The sequence below is a fragment of the Octopus sinensis genome, linkage group LG11 (genome assembly GCF_006345805.1).
Source record: "Octopus sinensis linkage group LG11, ASM634580v1, whole genome shotgun sequence".
Lineage (NCBI taxonomy): Eukaryota > Metazoa > Mollusca > Cephalopoda > Octopoda > Octopodidae > Octopus > Octopus sinensis.
In genome coordinates this window covers 62,256,471-62,281,673 of record NC_043007.1, presented here as the reverse complement: position 1 = coordinate 62,281,673, position 25,203 = coordinate 62,256,471, and the positions used below count along the sequence as shown (strand labels likewise).

At 37.2% G+C, this 25,203-nt stretch overlaps 1 protein-coding gene across 4 annotated transcripts in view; it reads left to right on the top strand.

Moving 5' to 3' along the window:
* The window catches only part of LOC115217172 (GDP-D-glucose phosphorylase 1), a 66,338-nt gene that overhangs the window by 17,776 nt on the left and 23,359 nt on the right, over positions 1–25,203 (top strand). For 3 of the 4 annotated variants that reach the window (XM_036507577.1, XM_029786797.2, XM_036507576.1), the window contains exons 2-8: positions 1,134–1,231; positions 2,421–2,534; positions 4,368–4,529; positions 9,897–9,983; positions 12,782–12,840; positions 20,278–20,380; positions 23,176–23,276. In XM_036507577.1, the coding sequence (XP_036363470.1) occupies positions 1,151–1,231; positions 2,421–2,534; positions 4,368–4,529; positions 9,897–9,983; positions 12,782–12,840; positions 20,278–20,380; positions 23,176–23,276 (707 nt within the window). In that variant the 5' untranslated portion in view covers positions 1,134–1,150. The remainder of the gene's footprint in view (positions 1–1,133; positions 1,232–2,420; positions 2,535–4,367; positions 4,530–9,896; positions 9,984–12,781; positions 12,841–20,277; positions 20,381–23,175; positions 23,277–25,203) is intronic. The other variant, XM_036507578.1, reaches the window with a different exon arrangement.

Here is a 25,203-nt window from a genome sequence, read left to right as displayed (position 1 = left end):
CACCACCACCAACACTGACTACTACTACTACTAACATGTATTGAAAGGAATATGACATAATCATCTCTAGTGATGATTATGTAACAAATCTCACCCTATACTTTGTTACATTATTAGAGTACCTACTACAAAAGATTCTGAAATTGGCTGCGTATATATATCCAGTCCCAATGACCAAATAGCTACCAAGAGTAACATTTTCAGTGCCAATATATGTGAATTCAGGGTTAATCATAGGTAATTTATAACAAAGTTGGTGTTTTTATATCTGGAAACAGCAAATATTTCAAAATGCCAAAACAAGCTAAAAGATAAAATGATTACAATCTAATTTATCAGTCTATAAATTTTTTTTTTTTTAAATCTGTTGTGATGACAATGAACTGGCAGAATCGTTAGCATGCTGGACGAAATGCTTAGTGGTATTTTGCCTGTCGCTACGTTCTGAGTTCAAATTCCACCGAGGTTGACTTTCCCTTTCATCCTTTCGGGGTCGATTAAATAAGTACCAGTTACACACTGGGGTTGATATAATCGACTTAATCTGTTTGTCTGTCCTTGTTTGTCCTCTCTGTGTTTAGCCCCTTGTGGGTAGTAAAGAAATAGGCATTTCACCCATCCTTACATTCGGAGTTCCAGTTCTTGCCTCTCATCTTTTCAAGGTTAATAAGCACCAGTTGAGCACTGGGGATCAATGTAATTGAGTTAATTACTCCTAGGTAAGAGTATAAAAACTGTATCCTTCTGTCAAGCCATGTTGAGCTAATGTGGCACAGTAGGCTTATCGAATCAGTATGATCTCAAGCTCAGATTCACAGCCTCCACATCAGACTGTGATTGGTGGAAAGAACATGCTGAAGCTTTTGTCCTGCAGTGGACTGAACATAGGCAATCCAATCCAAATCTGTAGCAAGCTCACAGCCAAATCACATAGGTTATCAATCCTGTTAAATCTTACAGGTTGCCTAAAGTTTCCAATTTATTCTGGAAGATCTAAAGTCAGAAATTAAAGAGACAAACTGAAATATTGTAAAGCATTTAATTTGGTACCTTACCATTCTGCCAACTTTCCCCCTTTCTAATAGATGTGTAATTTTGCTAGAAATATTAAAAAATTTGGAAACTTTTTACAGCATTTTCTTAAAGATTGATGGAATTCATTTACAACCCTCAAGAATTTCATTGGAGTCTTCCTGGTTGTTCAGCATATAAAGAAATACCATTAAGTAAGGTAAGTTTTGAAAGTAAAATAATTATAGAGTATTCTATAGGTTTCTTAAAGCCAAATTACTTGAAGAGTAAATTGTTTGTTAAGAGACTTTTCTTTTGATTAGCACTCTGCCGAGACATTTGCTAGATGTCTCTGCTGCTACAATTTCTGTTGTTGTAAATAGTTGTATGGAATAAAGAAAAATAAAATACTGGAATGCTATAACTTCAATATATTCTGCACTTTTATTTTGGTACAGTCCAGTGTAGTGACATAAAACTATAGTGTTAGCTGTTCTGATTCCAGTAGGTTTTAAGTCAGTGTAAGTTTAGAGCTCAAAAGCACTACTTATGCCAATATTTCTTTTCATAGTATTTAATTATTCCTCACACTGAATGCTTCTATGTACAGTGCCAGACTGCTGTTTTTTGTATCAAGCATGTAGAAATGAGCATTGACACAAAACTCTTGCTGCTAGGACTTCTTTTAGCATCAGTATTAATTCTTCAATACATCATGCTTTTTCTGACATTTCAAAATATATTTCTTTGTAATTTTTCTGGTGGGATTTTGAAGCCATTTTAGTTCCAATATGTTGTGATATTAAAAACTGTTTTAAATTATAGGAGCGAGGTTGTTGCCAGTGCCACTGGACTGGCTCCTGTGCAGGTGGCATGTAAAAAACGCCATTTGAGCGTGGTCGTTGCCAGTACCGCCTGACTGGCCCTCGTACCGATGGCATGTAAAACCACCTACTACACTCCCGGAGTGGTTGGCATTAGGAAGAGCATCAAGCTGTAGAAACTCTGCCAGATCAGGTTGGAGCCTGGTGCAGCCATCTGGTTCGCCAGTCCTCAGTCAAATCGCCCAACCCATGCCAGCATGGAAAGCAGACATTAAATGATGATGATGATGATGATGCCGTTGTGGCTGCCGATTTCATTGGGCAAACTGCAGCCTTAAGTACTTTCTGAATGGCATACCTAGCAAAAAATTATCTAGAACTTTTTAGCAGTGTGGCTTACCTGATGATGAGCCATGTCTTGTGTGATCTGATTTTCAAGAAAGGTTGCCCATACCTGCTCTGAACCAATGTTTCCATAGGCTTCAACCACTGTTATCAGCTACAATTGAATAACCACTGAAGTGTGTAAGGAGATATTTGCAAATATTTCTTACATATTGGGATTTTCCACTTCTCTCATTTTAGTTTGATAAAATAATTATTGAAAAGTGGAATGAAGCAATGCAAAAGGGATACTTTAAATATGAGTTGAATTTAAAGACCAAAATTCTTCCTGGTAAACGGGGCTATGTTGCCCAGGTAAGTGTATTCATCTAATTATTTATGGTTTGAAATATGTTATACTTTTTATGTTTCCAAATAGTGATTTAATACACAGTCATGAATCTCAGTAAACATTTGATAAAAACGTCAGATTCCCTTTCTGTTGTTAAGTCAAACAGCAATGTATTCTTGCCAGAAACACAACTGAATTTCTGTAGTAAGACTGAGTAAAATTTTAAACTCATCACTTGTTCATTGGTAAAAATATGTTGCTCTTACTTTATGATCGATTAGTTATTTGTAGAATGGGTATCCTATGTTTATTTGATAGTTTACATGATCAAATCCACTCTTACTAATATAATAATATAAATATATTGGATGCAGCATGGTCGTGTAGGTAAGAAGTTTGCTTCCCAACCAAGTTGTTTCAGATTCAGTACCACTATGTGGCAACTTGGGCAAGTGTCTTTCACTATAGCCCTGTACTAACCAAAGCCTTGAGTGGATTTGGTTAATGGAAACTGAAAGAAAACTCTTACTTATATCCGAGAGGGAACTGAGAAGTTCCTGGCTTTAAGAGTGTTGCGAAAGGCCTAGTTGGAGACCTAACCTTCCAAGTTCTTCTACAGGGTTTAGAAAAACTGAAGGCCCACTATAATACATGTGTGAATCCAAGAGGGAAATATGTTGAATAAAATCACAATTAACTGATCCTCTTGTATTTTCTTTTACCCAAAGCCAGGAACTTTTCAGCACCCCCTTGTATGCATATATAGTGTGTGCGTGTGCCAATGTCTCCTTGTCTTGACATCATGTGATAGTTGCAAATGAGTGTTATGACAGTAAATCTTGTGATGTCTGTTTCTAGTCTTTCCTGAAAAATATGCCAGACTCTTACCAGGAAAGCATAACCTTGTTTGGAAACAAGTGAGAGTTGGCAACTGAAAGGTCATTGAGCATAGAAAATCTACCTCAGTGGAAGAAAAAAAAAAAAATTATAATAATGGTGGTGGTGGTAGTAGTGAGGAAGAGAAGGAGGGTTGATGAAATAAGTACCAGTTGAGCACAAGAGTTGGTGTAATTAACTAATCTCCTTCCCCAAAATTTCAGGATTATTATTAGTATCATCTATTATTATTATTGTTAGCATTCTGGGTGAAATGCATTGTGGTATTTCACCCATTGCTACATTCTGAGTTCAAATTATGCCAAGGTCAACTTTGCCTTTCATCCTTTCGGGGTCGATAAATTAAGTAGCAGTGAAATACTGGGGTTGATGTAATTGACTAGTCTCCTCCCCCAAAATTTCAGGCCTTGTGCCTTTAGTAAGAAAAGATTATTATTAAGGTGGCAAGCTGGCAAAATCATTAGCACGCCAGGCAAAATGCTTAGCGGTATTTTGTTTTTCTTTATATTCTAAGTTCAAAATCCACCAAGGTTGACTTTGCCTTTCATCTTTTCTGCGTCAATACTGGTGTCAATGTAATTGAGTTGTCCCTTCCACCAAAATTCCAGGCCTTGTGCCTTTAGTAGAAAGGATTATTATTATTATTATTATGGTGATGAGCTGGCAGAATTGTTAGCCTGCTGGGCAAAATGCTTAGCGGCATTTTGTCTGTCTTTACATTCTGAGTTCAAATTCTGCTGAAGCTAACTTTGCTTTTAATCTTTCGGAGTTTATAAATTAAGTACCAGTGAAATACTGGGGTCGATGTAATTGACTAGTCCCCTCAGCCAAAATTTCAGGCTTTGTGCCTTTAGTAGAAATGATTATTATTGTTATTATTAATAGTAACAGTTTATTGTTTGTGTTCATGTTATCAAGTTTACATATTTAATGTCATTATAATTTTTTTATTTAACAAGTTAAATCCTCTCAGGTTTATTGAGAGAAGAAAACCTCAACATATTCAAAGTGTCAATCAGGAATTTGATCCAAATTCTTTCAACTTCAATAAGATTCATGAAAAAGAAGTATTGCTGTTACCAGTTGGTTTACACTGGATGAATCATGATCCACACAATAAGGTAAGAAACAATGAAATTTTTATTTCTTTCTTTGAAATTGCATGTTGCACACACATGTATGCCTACTTGACTGTGCATTCACATATACAAATTATAACATTGGTTTTATTATTAGACAAAATATCAGATATTGTCGCTTTTGCATTAACAAATACTGTATTTTCCAATCCAGTCCACACTGTAAAGTGGTTGGCATTTGGAAAGGCATCCAGCTGTAAAATCCATACTAAAATTGACCTTGCCTGTGCTTGTGCCATGTAAAAAGCACTGTCTACTCTGCTGGGTGGTTGGTTTTATGAAGGACATCCAGCTGTAAAAACTGTGTCAGAACAGACACAGAAGTCTGATGCAGGTTCCTACCTGGCCAGCTTCTGTCAACCCATCCAACCCATGCCAGCATAGAATGCAGGTATTAAACAATGATGATGATGATGATGATAGTTTAAACATGTAGTATATAGTATACATATGTAGTGTAAGCATTTGAACATTGTTACTATCTTTTCAAATCCTACTGTATTTCACACAGAATGTTTGGTCCTCCAAAATCATCTTGGTGTTGATCTACCTTATTTGGTCGTAAATTTTGGTCTAAAAAAGTTTAACTTGCATGCTGGAAAAAGTGGTATTATGGATCCTTATAGAGGTCTGTAATATATTTAACAGCCAATCACTTAAAGTGGAGGGAAGTTGTGTAAGAGGGAGACCCTGAATGCCATGGGACAAAGTTTTGAAGGCTAATTTCAAAATGCTGAGTCTTACAAAGGAGATGATAAAGGACTGAGATATGTGGCACATAGCTGTACTCAAGAAAATCCATCCCCCACAACAGAATTGAGATCCTAAAACCAAGATGTCACATAAAAAGCATTGGTATGGGTGCTGGTGCCACATAAAAAGTACTGGTATTGATGCCACATAAAAAGCATTGATGATGACGTGACATAAAAAGTACCCAATACACTCTGTAAAGTGGCTGGTGTTAGGAAGGGCATCCAAGCCAAAACAGACTATGGAATCTTGTCTCTTCCTTGGTCTTGCCAGTCCCTGTCAAGCCATCCAATCCATGCTAGCATGGAAAACAGATGTTGAATGTTGATGCTTATGATGATGACAATTGGCTGCATGCTATGGATACAGCTAGCATCTGTTGACTGATTTTCTTTTCTTTTTTTATACAATTAAACATTTCTATCCATTGTTAAAAATGTTGGTGACACATGATTATGTGAACTATTGCAGAAATACATCCATGAAAACGTTGATGATGGTGATGATAATGATGTTAATTGTTGGTATAGATTTGATTTTATCTTTTCTCTTTCACTTGTTTCAGTCAATGGATTGCAACCATGTTAGGGCACCACCATGAAGGTTGAGTCAAACAAATCATCCCCAATACTTATTTTTGTAAGCCTAGTCCTTTTTCTGTTTGTTTCTTTTGCTGAACTGCTAAGTTATAGAAATGCAAACAAACCAGCCCCAGTTGTCAAGCAGTGGTGGTGGACAAACACAAAGACACACACACATATTAATATATTATTACATATATTCACACACACACACACACACACAACACACACATAGGCTCAGGCATGGCTATGTACTAAGAAGCTTGCTTCCCAACCATATAGTTCTCGGTTTGGTCTCACTGTGGTGAACTATGGGAAAGTGTCTTCTACTATAGCCTTGGGCCAACCAAAGCCTTGTGGATTTGGCAGATTGAAACTGAAAAAAGCCTGTCACATATGTGTGTGTGTGTGTCCATGTTTGTTCTGCACCATTGCTTGACAACTGGTGTTGGTTAGTTTACGCCCTGTAACTTAGCAATTCAGCAAAAGAGACAGATAGAATAAGTACCAGGCTTTAAGGAAAAAACAGTACTGGGGTCAAGTTGTTCAACTAAAAACACTTCAAGGTGGTGCCCCTGCATGGCTGCAGTCTAATGACTGAAACAAGTAGAGGATGAAAGATATATATATATATATATATATATATATATCAGGGGCGTGCACTCTCAGGTATGCAAGGTATGCGTTGCATGCCCTGTGATTTTTTTATCCATATGATCGGAAAATTAGATAAAATAGTTACTTTGTTTCAAAGAAAAATCCGTCCAGTTGTATTTTGTCTCCCCTTCCCTCTCAGTGACTCTACTTCTGCTTTTAGAAGTCATGCATTGACAAGACCAGCATGTCAGACACTCCCTTTCTGTCTCAGTTTGTCCTTCCTTCCTCTCTCTCTCTCTCTCTTAGTGACTGTTTAAAAGACATGCTAAGAGGATAGGGCATTTGAAATATTTTTACCCCCTTCCTCTTTCTCTAAGTGGCTCATCATGCTGTGGGGAGACCTGCATGGCCTCCCTCTCTGTCTCTTAGTTTGTCCCTCCTTCCTCTCTCTCTCTTAGTGAATTGATAAAACAGATGCTAGGAGGAAAGGTCTTTCATAATATTTTGTACCCCCTTCCTCTCTCTCTCTCAGTGGCATGTCATGCTATGAACTGACCACATGATACCCACTTTCTGTATCTTTCTGTTTTGTTGAAATTGACTTACAATTTACGCAGGCGCTCAGCCTTTTACGAAATAAGTGAAATGTGTGTTATAAACGATATTTTGAGAAATAGTTTTTCGAAAGGAGAATTCGAGGGAAAATAATTAATTATAAATGGTGGGAGACCAGCACCGAAAAGGACTAATGCATTAGATAACATTGTTAAAAAAACGATTTCCGAAGTCAACAGCAATGGAATTACTCCTCACGGCTTATTATTACCATAAAGAAAAATTATAATTTCATAATCAGCCTTTTTGAGCACATCATTGAAAATCCTGAAGCATGGGATGATACCACCATAAATTCAGCAATTGGATTCTTACACACTTTAAAAGCTCCTGATTTCTTATTTTTGTTAGAAGTATTCAGTGAGATTTTTTTCTTATTTAACATCCTCCAGAGTAAAAGTCATGACATAGTGTATTGTAAAGATCAAATAGATAAAACTAGAACTGTACTCGAAAACAAACTTGATAATTTTTCAATCTCTTTTACTCTTTTACTTGTTTCAGTCATTCGACTGCGGCCATGCTGGAGCACCGCCTTTAATCGAGCAACTCGACCCCCGGACTTATTCTTTTGTAAGCCCAGTACTTATTCTATCGGTCTCTTTTGCCGAACCGCTAAGTAACGGGGACATAAACACACCAGCATCGGTTGTCAAGCAATGCTAGGGGGACAAACACACACGCACAAACACACACACGCATATATATACATATATATGACGGGCTTCTTTCAGTTTCCGTCTACCAAATCCACTCACAAAGCTTTGGTCGGCCCGAGACTGTAGTAGAAGACACTTGCCCAAGGTGCCACGCAGTGGGACTGAACCCGGGTGGGGGGTGGATATGGAGTCAATGCAGGAATCGGAATTCAGAGATCCAAGAATATATCTATTGAGCCCCAACGACATTATAATATGCTTTATAACAAAATTATCAGTACAATAGTTGACCAAATAAAAGCATGATTTTCATCCTTAGTAGAGTTTAAATTCATGGAACTTTTGAATTTCAACAAAGAAATTCATTGCATGCCCAGCCCCGGAAGTCACCGCACGCCACTGATATATATATATATATATATATATATATATACATCCATATATGGGTACAGAACATATATATATATATATATATCAGAAGAAGAAATAACAGGAAGAAGTTGCACTTTATATCAGAACTAAGCAAGGTTTATGATTGTATCTTATTCAATATATGTAATCATATTTTAGCTACACTCTGAAAAATTTTACTGTACATAAAAAAAATCTTCCTTAGGAAGATTGAAATAAATTGAGATGTTTCCACACATTTAATTAAATTTTCTGATTGTTTATATTTTGTATGATTTTCTGAAATGATCCTTAACATGTTAACTACCACAACTGTTACTGATGATGCCATGTATTCTTGGTCACACTACATACTGTTTAATTACAAGAAAATGTAATTTTGTTTTTACTTTCTTACAATATTTCATAATTATGTTTTGCTATTTAGCACTCATAAAGGCAGCAAGTTGACAGAATCAATAGCACACTGAACAAAATGCTCAGTGGCATTTCATCCATGTTTACATTTTGTGTTCAAATTCCGCCAAGCTCTACTTGGCTTTTCATCCTTTCGGGATTGTTAAATGAAGTACCAGTTTGAACACTGGAGTTGATATAAATGACATATCTCCTGCCTGAAATTGCTGGCCTCGTGCCAAAATTTGAAACCAATATTTAAATATCCTCGAAACCATGTCAAAAATACAGAGTATAATATTTTCTCAAATTCTGGAAATATATCACTGCATGTGGCATATGCTGAAGTTTGTGATGAACCACCAGTGGTACATGTGTCAGTTAACATGTTAAGGATTATGAATTAACTGCAATGATTTTTGTGTGGAAGTGTCAATAGTTCATCTGCTATTGGTACTTAATGTAACCCTGATGGACACTTAAATTTCAATGGCTCAGTCCATCTGGCTGAAAATATCTTTCTTATAAAGGTATGGTTTTGTTGCTGTAGACAGCAGGAGGACTATCTCCTCCTCCTCCTCCTCATCATCATCATCATCATCACCATCATCATCATTTAACATCTGCCTTCCATGCTGGCATGAGTAAGATGGTTTACCAGAATCCAATGAGCTCGTGTGGACTGTGGCAGAGTTCTTTATGGCTTGATGCCCTTCGTAACACCAACCACTTTACAGAGTGTGTTGGGTGGTTTTTTTGTGGCACTAGCACTATTTAGGTTGCCAAGTTACTCCCGTAACAAATAAATACCTTTGGAGGGTAGTAGAGAGGAAGGTACCTTATGACAGATGTTGAGAAGCAAACTATGTCAGCAGGGAAGGAACAGGTCTCCCTCTTGCTGTCGAGGAGATACATGGCTTCCCAGCATTATAATAATATGAGTGGGAATAGCTGAAAAGAGCTAATGGAAATGAGATGTCAGAAGGTAGAGATGGGCAGCTGGATAAGTTTGCAAGAATGTGAGAGGAGAGTGACTGATGGGGGTGGAGGTGTGATTAATGGTTATATATGAATTTGGGAGAAAGTGATATGAAATAGAAGTGGTTCTGGAGGGAAGAGGAGATAAGTGGCAAAACTACTTTGTATGAACACATGAGCACAATAGAATAGAAAGCTATTCTATTCTGTTTGTTGCTTCAATTTGGTGAATATGATTGCTAAGTTGAATATAGTTGTGAAGCAGTGATTTAGCTCACATGGTGATTATGAATTTTAATTGACCATCCTCATCATTTTAGATGTACTAATTTTGATTTTCCCTTTTTTCCTTTTTGCAGTTGAAAAATAAAATAATCATTAATGTGAGTCCTTTGGAGTTTGGTCATTGTTTGATTATACCTGAAATAAATAAATGTCTTCCACAGGTGAGATAAATCAATATTTTTTTTTCTTTGAGAGGAAATATTCTGAGATATAGGGAAAATATTGAGCATCTTGGACATTGTCATCATCATCATCATTTAATGTCTGTTTTCCATACTGTCATGGGTTGGATGTTTCAACAGGTTCTAATGGATTGGAGGACTTCATCATGCTCTTCTATCTGTTTTGGCATGGTTTCTACAGTTGGATGCCCTTCCTAATGCTAACCACTTTATAGAGTGTACTGAGTGCTCTTTTTGACTACAGTATTAGTGAAGATGACCTTGTAACTTGTAAGACTAAGGGCTTTATGCGGCCCCTTTAACTAATAAAGAATAGAAGAAAGATAGAGAAGGCATGATGATGAGAGGAACAAATTTTTAGTTTTGATAGAATTAGTAAAGGAGAGAGTAAGAAAATAATAGAGTAGGCACTAATTAGTGGCAGCGGGGAGTATGATAGAGAACAGAGGAAAGGGGAGAGATTTGTGAGGGAAGTTATTGAGAAAAGTGGGAGGACAGAGTAGAAAAGTGATTGGGTTGGTTATGTAGGAGATGTCTAGGGCTATCCTACTTTATAAGGGCAAATATGGATGGAAGATATGAGAGAGAGGAGACAGAAAGGAAGCAGTAGACTAGGGTGGAGAGGAATTCTGAAAGAATCCTTGAAGGAAAGAAACGTTAGGAGGGTCTGGGTATAAGCCAGAGGGGGTGGAGGGGATACTGAGGGATGTTGAGGAGCCATGGGAATTGTAGGGAGGGTAATGAGAGAAAATGAGGCAGAGAGTTGGGGAGCAGTGACTGAGTGCAGTGAGAGCAATGAAGGAAAGAGAGGCTGAAGACACCATAGAAATAGGTGGAAGATGGAAGAACAGGAATGTGCAAGCATCCCAAATGGAGAGGCAGTAGAGAGAGGATGGTGAGACAGGGAAAGAGACGGTTAGTAGGAGACTAGGCGGGCATTCCAGCTGTGATTACCCTTTCTTTATATGCATATCCAAGACTACATTATCTAATGTGCCCTTCCTTTTTTTTTTAAGACAGTGGATCTTGTCTTGTTTGGTGTGAATATAGGAGAGACAACTGTTCTGGACATCTCATGCAAATAGGGGAACCTACTGGATTGGCCCTTTAGTATTTAAACCAATCATATCCAGTCCAAATATTCTTCCTGTTTTATATTCAAACTGACCAGATCCAGCCTCTCACACCTACACTACAATGTCATTCTAAAAATAAGGAATCACATCTTCAAAATCTCAAAGCTATGAAACAAAGCATGTGAAATTCAAAATAATGCGAATATATAAACATTACACTTGACAGAGTAATCTGAATGTTGAAGGGTTAAAAACTGGTGTGAATGGATGATGGAAAATTCCATGATTAGAAGATTTAGGAATCTGACTATCATAACAAAGCAAATATTGAAATTGTGATGATGATGCCATCTTTATTAAATACCGAGATGGCTGAAGTATACTATTTCAAAATATGGTTTAAAGATTTAAAAAGAAAAGGAGAACAGAAAACATAGCATGACAAAATTTAGTATGTGAAGGTATATTTGCTGCTTGAAATTTATTTATAGGCTTAGAATGTTTTTTAGCATTTTTGTTGAGAAATATCGGTGTGATACCCCCAAATATATTTGTCAAATATTGGTTATCATGTTACATAGCACTTCATATTGGTGGATAGTGGTGGATCCATATCGTTTGATGATGATGATTCAGTTGTTTGAACAACTGCATTACCTGCTTCTGAAATAACTTTTAAGTTTCTGAGCATTCTACAAACTCATCTGCCCTTAATGTAATTCTAAGGCAGAATCAGCATGGTGTAGTGTGTGTGACAAAACAGTACCTTTTGAATTAAAAGCACAATTCATCTGACAAGTTTCTTTTCAGTTTCTATCTATAGAATTTCACTCAGGTTGACATGAAGCTATAGAAAATGATATTTCCTTGTGATGTCATGTGGAGGGATAGAACCCAAAACCTCATGCCTATGAACATTTCATATTATTTTATATCAAACAAAGGTTGTAAGCTGATAGAATTATTATAGCATTAGAAAAGAGTGTCTTGTAGTTTTTGTGTCAGGCACTTTACATTTACATTTTGTGTTCAACTCCTGCTGAGGTCAACTTTGCCTTTCATACCTCTGAGGTTCATAAAATATTGGTCAAGTACTGGTGTTGATGGTGACAACTAAACCCCTCTCCTCCCCTTGTAACTGTTGATCTTGTGCCTAAATTAGAAATAATTATTATTATGAAGGTGACAAGTTGGTAGGATCATTTGTTTCAGTTTTTTACATTCTGAGTTCAAATTCTGCTGAGGTCAACTTTGCTTTTCATCATTTGGGGTTGATAAAATACAATGACGGTAAAGTGCTGGTTCGAAAGTATTGGCTAAGATCCTCCTTTGTAAAATTGCTGGCCTTGTGCCTAAATCAGTAACCATTATTTGATATTAAAAGAGCTACATAGGGTGGCAAGCTAGCAGAATTGTTAGTACGCCAGACAAAGTGCTTAGCAGCATTTTGTCCATCTGTATGTTCTGAGTTCAAATGCCACTGAAGTAGACTTGCCTTTCATCCTTTCGGGGTTGATAAAATAAGTACCAGTTGAACACTGGAGCTGATGTAACCAACTTACCCCACTGTGAAATTGCTGGCCTTGTGCCAAAATTTGAAAACAAAATTTACTACAACAGGATTGAGTGATTTGTAAAGCATTCTGTGCAATATTTGTCAAACTGAAAATCCAAACTATATGACTATATATTATTTTGCAGGCTGTCACTTCATTTGGACTACAGCTTGCTGTAGAATTTCTTTTACTCAGTAAACATCTGTGAGTATTAATCATTATATTAATTCTGACTATATACATCCTGGTATTATATTTTATTTTATATAATGGACCAATTTCCAGTTTATGTCATTTCTCAGTGGTGAGCTTGGCAAGAATGAGTCTGTGCGACTCAGTGCAATAAATACTGTATGCACTGGTTTATTTGTTTTCTCAATACAATGTCCATATTGAGTGAGCTACAACATAACCATCACCTACCAATGTGTGTCTATACTAATATATACAGTAATCTCTCACCATATCACAGTTCACCTATCATGGTTTATTATTTAAGCTTATGTCGATTCCTCCATGGTGTTGTTTTACATTATAATAAAATAGATATATACAAATTATAAAAATAATTAAAAAATATATACAGTGCATACTATTTCAACTCCGCGGATTTCCACCTATCATGGGGTTTTTGGAACATGGGGTTACTGCACACACACACATGCATGCATGCACATGCGCAACAGAAGTAAATAGACATCCTTATAATTGTTAAAATTTATTTGAATTATTTATTAATTATTATAATGTGAATATCTAATATTTAGTAGCCATGCCTTTTGTATTTTTCAATGCAAGGATCCTATTAGGCATGCTACTGATCAGATAATGAATATTCTCTTGAGGAATTTCTTGCAAAATTTCATGCAGCAATCTCAAAAAATCTGGCTTTGAGGATTCTTGTTCTTTTTACAAAGTATCCTGTCCATTAACCCCCAGAAGTGTTCAATAGAGTTCATATCTGGTGACTGGCTTTCCCATGGAAGCTTTTTAATGCCATTCTCTTCCAACCAATCTTGGGTCTTTTTAGCTGTGTGACAAAGAGCCCCATCTTCCATAAATAAAGAGTCCTCTTTAATCATTTCACCACTGGAGAAGATTGGAAGTAGTCCTTTCTGCAATATGGACATATATTTATCTGTGTTTATGTTTCCCTCACACTCCACCAGCTCTGATTGGCCATTACTCCAAAGTGCTCCCCAGACCATTACAAAATAGCCAACATGTTTTGCTGTTGGCTGCAATCTTTCCACATCAAATTCTTGGTCACAGAGTCTCCAGACCCACACTTGACCACTGTAAGAAAATACAGCAGATATGGACTCATCAGAGAATATTTCAGTGTCCCAAAATGATGGTGGTCTCTCTATTTCACTGGCCCAATTTTTTCTCTCCTTGATATTGGGTTGAAGAAGTGGCTTTCTTCTTGCTGCTCAGCTATAGTAGTTTGTGGAGATACCTGACAGCTGTTCTGGGACTGACGTCAACTTGTTCTGCTATGTTAGAGATCCTTGCAACAAGGATTATCCTCCACACTTCTAACAAAGTGAAGGGCAATGTCAGAGGGCCCTGGTCATCCTGGGCAAGGTGATGTGGACTCTTTCTCCTCTCTGGTGAATTGCACAATCACTCTATTAACTGTAAAAACTGGAATCATAAGGTTTTCTGTGATTTTACACTAAGTCCACCTTCAGATTTACCCACAATATGGGCCACTTTGAAATTCAGGCATTTCCAAGGCTTCTTTTGTATGTGGCGTAATTAAACAGTCACATATAGAACCTGAAACATAAAAATGTCAATTAATAAAAAATATAAACCCTTTCAAGTTCAAATAAATGTAAAATGATGTTTTATGGGGTGTCTATTTACTTCTGTAGTGTGTGTGTGTAATATACATATACATAAATGTGTAATGGTGTCTATGTGTGTTTGGGGTTACTCTTACTCCTCCCACACCATCCAACCAATTTTAATGATTTTTGGCACATAGGTAGATCACATGCCCTGAAGTTCAAATAAGGCCGGAATTTTTCAAAAACTCAATAATGCTCAGTTGGCATTGATTTTTGTGAGTTCAGTTGGGCGTTTGAATGGAAATTCCCATAACAAAGTTATTTTTCCTGCAGCTTTTGCATTTTTTATCCAATTTTGATGAAAATCGATAAGTGAATGAAGCTCATGGCAGTGAGTTGATGCCAATATATGGTGTTGACAAAAAATTGATAATTGTGCCTGAGCAGTGGTTTTATCAAATCTATAGGCTTTTTGCATGCAAATACCCATAGGGATTTTGTTTTTGGCTGTAACATATTTTTTTATCCGATTTTAATGAAATTTGAGATGTAGGTAAATTTTGTGGTGGGGGAGACGGTAAAGGTGTTTATTTAATTCAAAAGGGCTTGAAAAGGACACTAATGCAAATAAGCATTTCCTTACAGACATTCTGATTGATTTTATAGAAATTTTACACATGATTACAGTTCATGTCCTTCAGTTGATGCCAGTGTGAAGAGTTGACAAAAAAATTGATAATTGCCCGTGAGGGAAGGATTTTAAGAAATCAATAGGCTTTTTGTATGCAATTACCCATAGGATTAATATTTTATGCTGTAACTGTTACAGAATTTATCTGATTTTGATGAAATTTGACATTTAGGTAATGTTTATAGTTGGAGTCATGTAGTAGAATAAAAATTAAACTGGTGAAAGGCACAAATCATCAAAATTCACTCACAATAAAATAATGAACTGATTTTGAAGAAAATTGACCCATGAGTAAAATTAAGCACTTCGACATATGAAACATCAATTATTCATGTATTGTATTGGGATTTAAAAGTCAATGGGATATTTTCATATAAATGGTTACATAGATTGAATTTTGCTGAGATTGGATACACTGATCAATTTTGTACAGAGGGTGGCATTAAAGGAAGAGAAATAAACAAACATCACCCACAACAGGTCAAGGTATATCCAAAAGTTTGACTGCGATTTCAGATGGGTCAGTATGTAGGAGTATGTCGAAAGCGTTAACCGGGTAAAATCCCTGCTGAACCAGATATAACATCTTAATGAGTAATAGGTGGCATGGGGAATGTAGAAGATTTCAATACAAGGTCAGAGGTGGGCTTAACTTCAATACAGAAAACATGAGCAACAGGTCCAACAGCTAGTACACACACACACACACACATTTGTGTGTGTATCTGAATATCTGTACTAATGTATGTTATACAAATGTACATGTCTATGAATATTAATATATATTTTACAAATGTGCAATGTATGTATGCAAATGTGTATGAGTGTGTATGTATATATATATATTGATGATGATGATGATGATATATATATACATCTCTACTCTTCCTTACATTCCCTCCTTCATACATTATGCCTACCTCTGACTTCACAATCCTGTCCTTATGGCCCTCTTTCTCTGTATTATTGCTACCTGGTACCCCCCCCCACTCTATATATATACCCAAGTTTTCACTACTCACTTCCCCACCCCTCTGCACTCTCTAATCATGCTTTTTTTGCAATATCCTGCCACTTATATTATGATGTTTGAACCTCAAGGTAATGCCCTGGCACTTGCCCCTATCTATACTTCTCTCTTCCTTTACTCAACCATCCCAGTTATATTCTGATCCCTGTCCATTGTGAGTATGCCCGGCACTTTTCTACCATCTATATCCTGCTGTCTCTCACTCTCTTTCTCTCCTCCTGCACTTCCCTTAGGTTGGATAACCATGTATCTCCTTTGTAGCATCACACCTGTTTCTATCTTCATTCTTGATATCTATATCCCCACCCACCGGCTGAGTAACCTTGTACCTCCTCTACAGAAGCAAGACACTTGTTTCTGTTTCACTATAACCTTTCATCATCTGACACAAGATCACCTCCTCCAATGCCCTCTTCCCTCACAAAAGATTTTTGTCTTGCAAATTACTTGGTGACTCTGTCAGTGCAGGCGCCACTTATAAAGCATCCAGTCCACACTGTAAAGTGGTTGGCATTCAGAAGGGCATCCAGCTGTAAAAACCTTACCACAACTGATGTCGCCAGTGCTTGTGCCACGTAAAAAGCACTAAATCCTCTCTGCTGAGTGGTTTGTGTTAGGAAGGGCATCCAACTGTAAAAATCCTGCCAAAACAGTTACAGAAGTCTGGTTCAGGCTTCTTCCAGGCCAGCTCCTGTCAAATCATTACACCTATGCCAGCATGGAAAGTGAACATTAAAAGATGATGATGGTGATGATGATGATGAAGTGCATGTAGACCTTCTGAGAATCCAAGCAATAATGTTTCTATCCATTCTCAATATATCCTGGAATATTTAAACATGAATACCTGTGCAGGTGGCACATAAAAAGCACCCACTACACTCTCGGAGTGGTTGGCGTTAGGAAGGGCATCCAGCTGTAGAAACACTGCCAGATCAGACTGGGCCTGGCGCAGCCTTCTGGCTTCCCAGACCCCAGTTGAACCGTCCAACCCATGCTAGCATGGAAAACGGATGTTAAATGATGATGATATGTATTGCTGTCATTTTTCATCATCAGAGAATGTCTCTCTTTTGTTGATGTGTGTTCATAGCACATATGCTTCATTGATGTAAGGGGACTTACCTTTGGAATAATGAATCTAACAAGAGTATAGGCTCTTGTTTATAGAAATCAGCAAATCAAACGAATTACTTGCTGGTGCATGCTGAGTCTGCCTGTTATAGATCATCAGATATAACTGATAGCTTCTGTAGTTCTACACCATATCTCACTGTCAAACTGAATTCTATTCATCTTGATTCTATCCTATCTCTTTATCACCTGTTTTATATTTTATTTTACTTTATCCATCCATCCATCTTCTTTGCTCGGTATTCCTTGGAGAGTTGTGGAGGTAGAGCTGTCAGGCACATCCTCCATAGTGTCTTGTCAGAAATAACCATCATTACATTTTCTGTCTGGATTCTCAAGCATGACCAACTGAGACAATGGATATTATTCAGCCATCTCGTTTTGGGCTTACCCCTGTCAGTTGGCTCAGCTTGAGGAACCTCTCTTGTGATTCTTTTCTGTGACATTCTAATCGCATGTCTGTAGTACTAGAACTGTGGCCTCTCAATGAAACGAAGTAGTGGTTTGACCAAAGAGACACCCTATCATCATCATCATTTAATGTCTGTTGTCCATGCTGGTATTGGTTGGACTGTGTGACCAGAGCTGGGAAGCTGTGGGGTGGGACTGCACCAGACTCCAGTCTGATTTAGCATGGTTTCTATGGTTGGATGCCCTTCCTAATGCCTATGCTTTTAATGTGGCATCACACAGATACTTTTACATGTCACTGCATGGGTGCTTTTACATGTTGCTGCATGGGTGCTTTTACATGTCATCGCACCCTATCATGTAGCATTACTCCAGTGAACCTTCAGAGGCATCCCATTTCAGCCATTCATTGTTGTAACAACTGTCATAGTCCTTGATATATAATATTACAAGGACACTTTTTCTCATTTCTGTATTTTATGTTTTCCTGATGCATTTTTTTCTCCAGTTAACTCAAAAATCCTCACCAACTAACACATAATTCAAAATCCTGTAACTACCACCACCACCACCATCATCGCTGCTGCTGTTGCTACTGCTATCAGTAACAACTATAAACAAACAATTCTCTTACTTCAGAACATTATAGTATTTGTCAAGTATTATTTTATTGCTATGACATCGTATCAAAATGTTATTTGCAACAAGTGCAAAAATAAGATTAAAAATGAAACAAAATTAAAAACAAAGCAAACAGATTTCCCCCCTCTCTACCCCTCCACCTATCAAAACTTGCCAATAGCTGACTTCTGATAAATACAGTAAAATAATATCAGTGACCTGGTTGTAAATTTACAGCTAAACTTTTTAACTCTTTACAATGTACAATCATCTTTATCCTTTTTATGTCTCCTTTTTTTTTCTATGTTGACTCCTGGACAGGCTGATGCAGTATGCCCTTGAACAAGACACTTCTCTCATTTCATGTTGCTCCAGTCTACTCAGGTGGAAATAAATACCAACAAAGTGCTGGTGCAGCTCTCCCTCCTCTGCCAGCTGTCATATCCTCAGTGTTCTCTGGGTCAAAAATGGGGAGAGTTAAGAGGATGTCTATGTCTGATCACAATTACATTGGCTCCTAAAACAAATTAGCAAAATCTTGGTGCCTGTTACCAAGCCATACTTATTCTTAATGTTGGACAGAACTAAGGCAGCTAACTAGCTGAACCATTAGCATACCAGTTGAAATACTTAGTGACATTTTGTGTCTTCATGTTCTGAGTTCAAATTCCACTAAGGTCAGCTTTGCCTTTCATCCTTTCAGGATAGATAAAATAAGTACCAGTTGAGTTCTGGGGTTGATGTAATTGACTTACCTCCTCCTCTGAAATTCCTGGCCTTCAGCCAAAATTTGAAATCAATATGTTGGATAGGATTTTTTGAGGCTGTGTTTTATGGCAGAATGCCTTTCTTGACCTTAATCCTGTTTAAAAAAACACAAACAGGATGTATGCAGTATGATAGTATTGTATACTAATGATTGTATTGGAAACTAATGAAAATACAGCTAAAGTCAATATAACAGTATATGTGTGTTTTAGATGGTTACCTTGACATTTCCACAGTGTAGTGATGTGGACTGTTTAATGATTCAGAACAAAAATAAAAATTGCAATTTATGATGGACAATTGATACAAAATGTGTGTGTGATAAAAAAAACATCATGTGGGTAATAACTGAAAGCCTAAAATATGAAAAGAAAAAATGGATATTTTACAAAACTGTAAAATAATGATTCTTAGAACAAAATAAGCCTGAAAAGACCTTAAAATAAAGACCCCAAAATATAGACCCTTGAAAGACCCCCACCTTTCACACCACTACTGAACTGTAAAATATAAGCCCTTTAAAATGAAATAAAGCTGCCAAAAATATTGCTGCAGTCATCAACCCAATTTTTACAGTCTCAGATAGAAAGTTAATAAAATCTTTTATCTCCGGCATAACCTGTCCTGTACATAAGTAGCATCTTATTTCTTAGTTTTTAGGGCCCTTCAATTTTTTTTTTAGGATTTGTGTACTCTGGGCTACATTTTCCAATGCATCCCTTTTTTAAGGTGTCAAAGTGTACTTTGAGATATATTTGGGTGTTATTTCTAGTAGGTCAAGTAATCTACAATGAGGGAATCATTCCTTTGCTTGTGTTTTCTAAATCTGTACAGATGTCAACAACAATTACAATTATCATTATGTAGAGAGCTAGCAGAATCATTACTGCTCTGGACAAAATGTTCAGCAGCATTTCTTCTGGCTTTTTGCGTTTTGAGTTCACATGCCATTAAGCTTCACTTTACCTTTCATCCTTTTGGGGTTGATAAAATAAATACTAGTCAAGTACTGGGGTCGGTGAATTCAACTTAACCCTTCTCACAAAATTTAAAGCCTTGTGCTTATAGTAGAAAGTCTTTATTGAAAGGGTTTTCCTGTGGATTTTGGAACAAATGTTATTGACTTAGAATAGAAGAACTGATTTTATATAAAATTAATCTACTGTTTTCTCAATGTTGTTATTGAACAGGGGATTGTGTGTTGGCTTCAACAGTCTTTGTGCCTTGGCTTCTGTGAACCACCTTCATTTTCACAGCTATTATCTTGATGAACTGCTACCTATTAAAAAATGTGTAAGTACCTTCTGAACTTGTTTTTGCTTTCTATTGTCAATGAAGTGTTGCTTTCTACATTCAAAGATTAAGAAAAGGAAGCATCATCATTGTGTTAATGTTTACTTTTTTCATGAGGGCATAGGTCAGATGAAATTTATTGAGGCAGATTTTCTGTGGATGGATGCCCTCCCTGTCTTTAACCATTACCTTTCCCAAGCAAAGTAATATTTCTCTTTGTGTCTAGACAAAAAATTGATAACAAGTGACCCTGTTTCTATGACAATGATACATATTTACAACTGTCATGTAATGTCAAGGCAAGGAAATACAAGTATGCCCACATTCACGCTTACACACACATATGATGGGATTTTTTCAGTTTCTGACTACCAAATCCTCCACTCACAAAGCCTTGGTCAGGTCAGGGCTATGTTAGCCTGCACTTGTCCAAGCTGCCATGCAGTTGGACTGAACCTGAAATCATATGGTTGGAAAGTAAACTTTTTAGCCACATAGCCACACTTGTGAGACTTATTGATGAACATTGGATGCAATGATTTTGTAGCAACTGGAAGTAAAGGAAGTTGAATATGTTTCTGTGAAATGTGGAGCATTAACATAGAAGGAAGATTGAATGCACACATTAAAAAAAAAACCATGTAGCAGTTGACTATGGTACTGCTATGACAGTCATTGGGTATGACTCCATCATGAACTACCTGATTTACAATACTGGTGACTAGGCCAGAGCCCACACCACCAGATGTTTTAAGTATCTCAGCAGTGATTCCGGATGCGCCGGGATCTTTTCCTGGATACATACCCTTAAGTTCTTTATCTACCAGGGAGCTGTCTATTTGGATAGCTGGTCCCTCTACTGGGTCAACATTTATGCAACAGAAAGTGTGAGGAATATTTATGCGGTATATAGGGATTGGACAATAAACGTAAGCCAGTGTCAACGTTGGAAGACGAGTCTCATCCTGGAAGATCTGTAGAGTTCAACGAGGATGCCCTGCAAACTCAGGTGGAATAAAATCCCATCATAACTATTGAACTAGCAGAGAAGCTTGGATTTGGTCATTCAATCAGTCATCCAAGTCAGCACTAAAAGAAAAACAACCACCATTGGTTTCAAAACAAAAGGTGTTCTTCTATCAGAATAATGCTTGGCCACATACAGCGAGGATGACATTCCAAAGGCTGGAGCAGTTTGAATGGGAAATGATGCCTTGCTTACCATATTTGCCAGACATTGCCACATATGATTATTATCTATTCCGCAGTCTTCAAAATCATTTGGATCGAAAAAATATGAATTCTGTAGATGAGGTTAGAACAGCAGTGGAGGAGTATTTTATGTCATGAACAAATGAATTTTGGGAGAGGGACCTTGCAAGTCTACCAGATAGATGGAAGAGCATTGTAGAAAATGAAGGAAAGTATATTTTAGATTAAAAAAGAACTTTGTTTATCTTAATTTTGAAAAATAAAAGAAGTATAAAAAAACCACATTATTTATGGGATGACCCAATATAAAGGCTACCAAATAAACTGCTTTTGGCACAACAACTCTTTCTTACTACTAAAATAACCTCGAAAATGAGGTCAAGTCACACAATTTTTAGGTCATTTTCAGGCAATATTTCGATTTGCTTCTAATGTTTCACTTTTGTCTGATGTTTTACACAGGCATAAAATTCTACTCAAACATTTATGAAAATGTACACATAAATATCGTATTAAAATATGCCACAACCAAAAAAATTTCATTAAGACATCCATTTCTCTATATGGTATGAGGAAATACAGTCACTCACTCTCTCTCTCTCTCTCTCACACGCACACATACATAGAAAAAAGATGTATCAATATGTATATATATATATAAAGTTAATCCAAACAAGAAAGCACAAAAAAAACACAACAACGCGAGGACGTGGAACAAATATAGTATTATTGGATGCTCAGGAAAGAAGGAGGGTTTAACATTTTGAGCGGAGCTCTTCGTCGGAAACATAGGAGAAGGGGAGACAGAGGAAAAAAATCGCCAACGGTACACACGCGGTCATGAAAGATAATGTGCGCGTGGGTGTGTGAGAGAGAGAGAGTCACTTACACATACATGCAAAAAATACATAGATGATAACATACACCTTCACTCACTCTCCCTCTCTCTCTCTCTCACATGCACATGCACACACACACATCTCCATTTCATATACATAGACATACATCTTTCGCTTTCTGCTCTCACTTCAAACCAGATGTCACCTTTTCACTTTCTCACTCCCTACCTTCAAAGCATAAAAATTTTAAAAAAATTTTACTGAAATTTGCAAACAATCATATGATCAACCATATGATTGAGTTGACAACTTTGGTGCTTCAAATGAAAGAATTCCATAAAATAACTACCTTTGGCACACACACACACACACACACACACACACACTCTCTCTCTCTCATACATACATACATACACACACACACTCTAGGTAAAATTTCTGTATGAATTATGTTATTTCTTGCTGGACACACCCAAAATTACAGCTCAAATTTAATTGAAATGACCCTTTTCTATTCTATAATTTGTGTTTGTAATGAGCATATTTAAAAACCTGATCTTCAATATAAACTTAAAAGGATATTTTTCCAGAAATCCTGACTTTTACCTGTTGTTTCAACCATGTCCAAGGTGACATTTGCACCCCTCACTTATTTTTTTCCTAAATTTCTTTGTTTAGTTAAGTCTCCATTCCTATCTCATTTCTATGAATTAAGTTGAGTGCTGGTCAACTTTTGTGTTTCAGAAAGTCCAGCATTTAACAAAGAACCTTTATGAGATTTTAGATTGGCCTGCTTCTGGATTTATCTTCCAGCTGGAAGAAAATGCTTTGGTAACTTTTATTGAGTAAGTGTGCTTCATATTTTTGAAAATTATTTTTGAATGTGTAATACTTATGTTTCCTAGATGTCTTCTTGAGTTTAAAGATATTGGTCCTGTCATGTGAAATGTAAAGTTTATAAACTTACACTCTGATATTTGATACTTCAGCACTTATGACTTGATATTACCTAACTTCTGATGTAAAACACATAGAAAGACAAACAGAGTGTTAATAACAAAATGTATGGAGAACAGAGGTCACAAACAAGTAGATCTTATATAATCAGAAGAAATATTTACTGACAAATGAAAAATTCTTGAACCATCTGGTTACAATATGGGTGACTAGACCATAACCCACCCCATCAGATATTTTAAGCATCTCAGCAGTGATTCTTGATGGGTCAGGTGCTTTCCCTGTCTTCATATTCTTAATTGCTTTCTCTACTAGGGTACTGTCAATTTGGGTAGCTGCTCCCTCAATTGGGTCAACATTTGGCAGACTCTCCTTCTCCCATTCATTCTCCACGTTCAGCAGTCTTTCATAATGGCATCTCTAAGCCTCTTTCTTTGTAGACTCATTAAAAGTATGTGTATCATCATCCATGCAGACACATTTCTCTCCTATGTCATCACATTTTTCTCTCACACACTGTCTTGCAATCCGAACTGCTTCAGGTCTTTGGTCCTCATGAAGCTGAATATAGGCAAACTTCTTTTCTGCTTCCCACCTGGCTAGATATACTTGTCTCCTAGCTTCCCTTCTGGCTATTTTATACAATTCCCTGCGGCCTCCATTCTTCCAGGTGTGTTTCTTTGCTCTATTGTCTCTGTCTACACTATTGTTCCACTACCACATAACCCTGGGTCTGGAAGGGACTTTGCACCAGCCACAGATTTGGTCTGTGTCACTTAGCAAGCTGTCTTGCAGGAATTCCTAGTTGCCCTCTATGTCACAAGTTTAAAGCTCCTCCTCCCTCTCATCAAATTTTTCAATTAGGATGTCCCTAAATCTCTGACTATATGAAGGGTCCTTAAGCTTCCAAATCTTTCTTTTCCAGATTAGTCTGCTTCTTTCCATATATATATATATATATATCATCATCATTTAGCATCTGTTGTCCATGTTGGCATGGGTTGACCAGTTTGACCAGAACTGGTAAGCTGAGGGGCTGCACCAAACTCCAGTCTGATTTGGCATGGTTTATATGGTTGGATGTTCTTCCAATCACTCCAAGAGTGTAATGAGTGCTTTTACATGCCACTGGTATGGGTGCCAGTTTGCATGACACCAGTATTTTCCACAACTATGATTTCACTTGGTGATGAGTCTTCTTCTCAAGCATAGTATATTGCCAAAGGTCTTGCTCATTTGTCATTGCCTTCATGATGCCCAGCACTCAAAAGGTGCATTTCATGTGTCACTGGCACGAGTGCTAGTTACACAACACCAGTATCATCCACATTGCTTCTGTGAGGCCCAACACTGGAAAGGTGTCTTTTCCATGCCACTGACATGGGTACTTGTTACGTGACACTGACAACAGCCACAGCTATAATTTCATTTTGCTTTACAGGTCTTCTTAAGCACAGCATATCACCAAAGATCTTGCTCACTAGTCATTGCCTGCATGAGGCTCAATGTTAGAAGATCATGCCTCACCGCCTTGTCCAATGTCTTCCTGGGTCTCTCTTTCATCCAAAGCTTCCTCCCACTGGTAGAGATTGGCACTTCTTCACACAAAGAATGAGATAGTCAGATAATATCTATAGCCTCAGTTGGCCACACCTGGGAATTCATCCAGAAAGTGTCATGATAGCTACTTCTGACATGACTCTATGGAGGAAGTGACTGAAGACTTTACCCCTACAATTCTCCTAAGGATAGTAGACAGAAGATGGATGGGTGATATAAGCAGGCATGGAGATGAACATTGTCAAATCTTGTTTA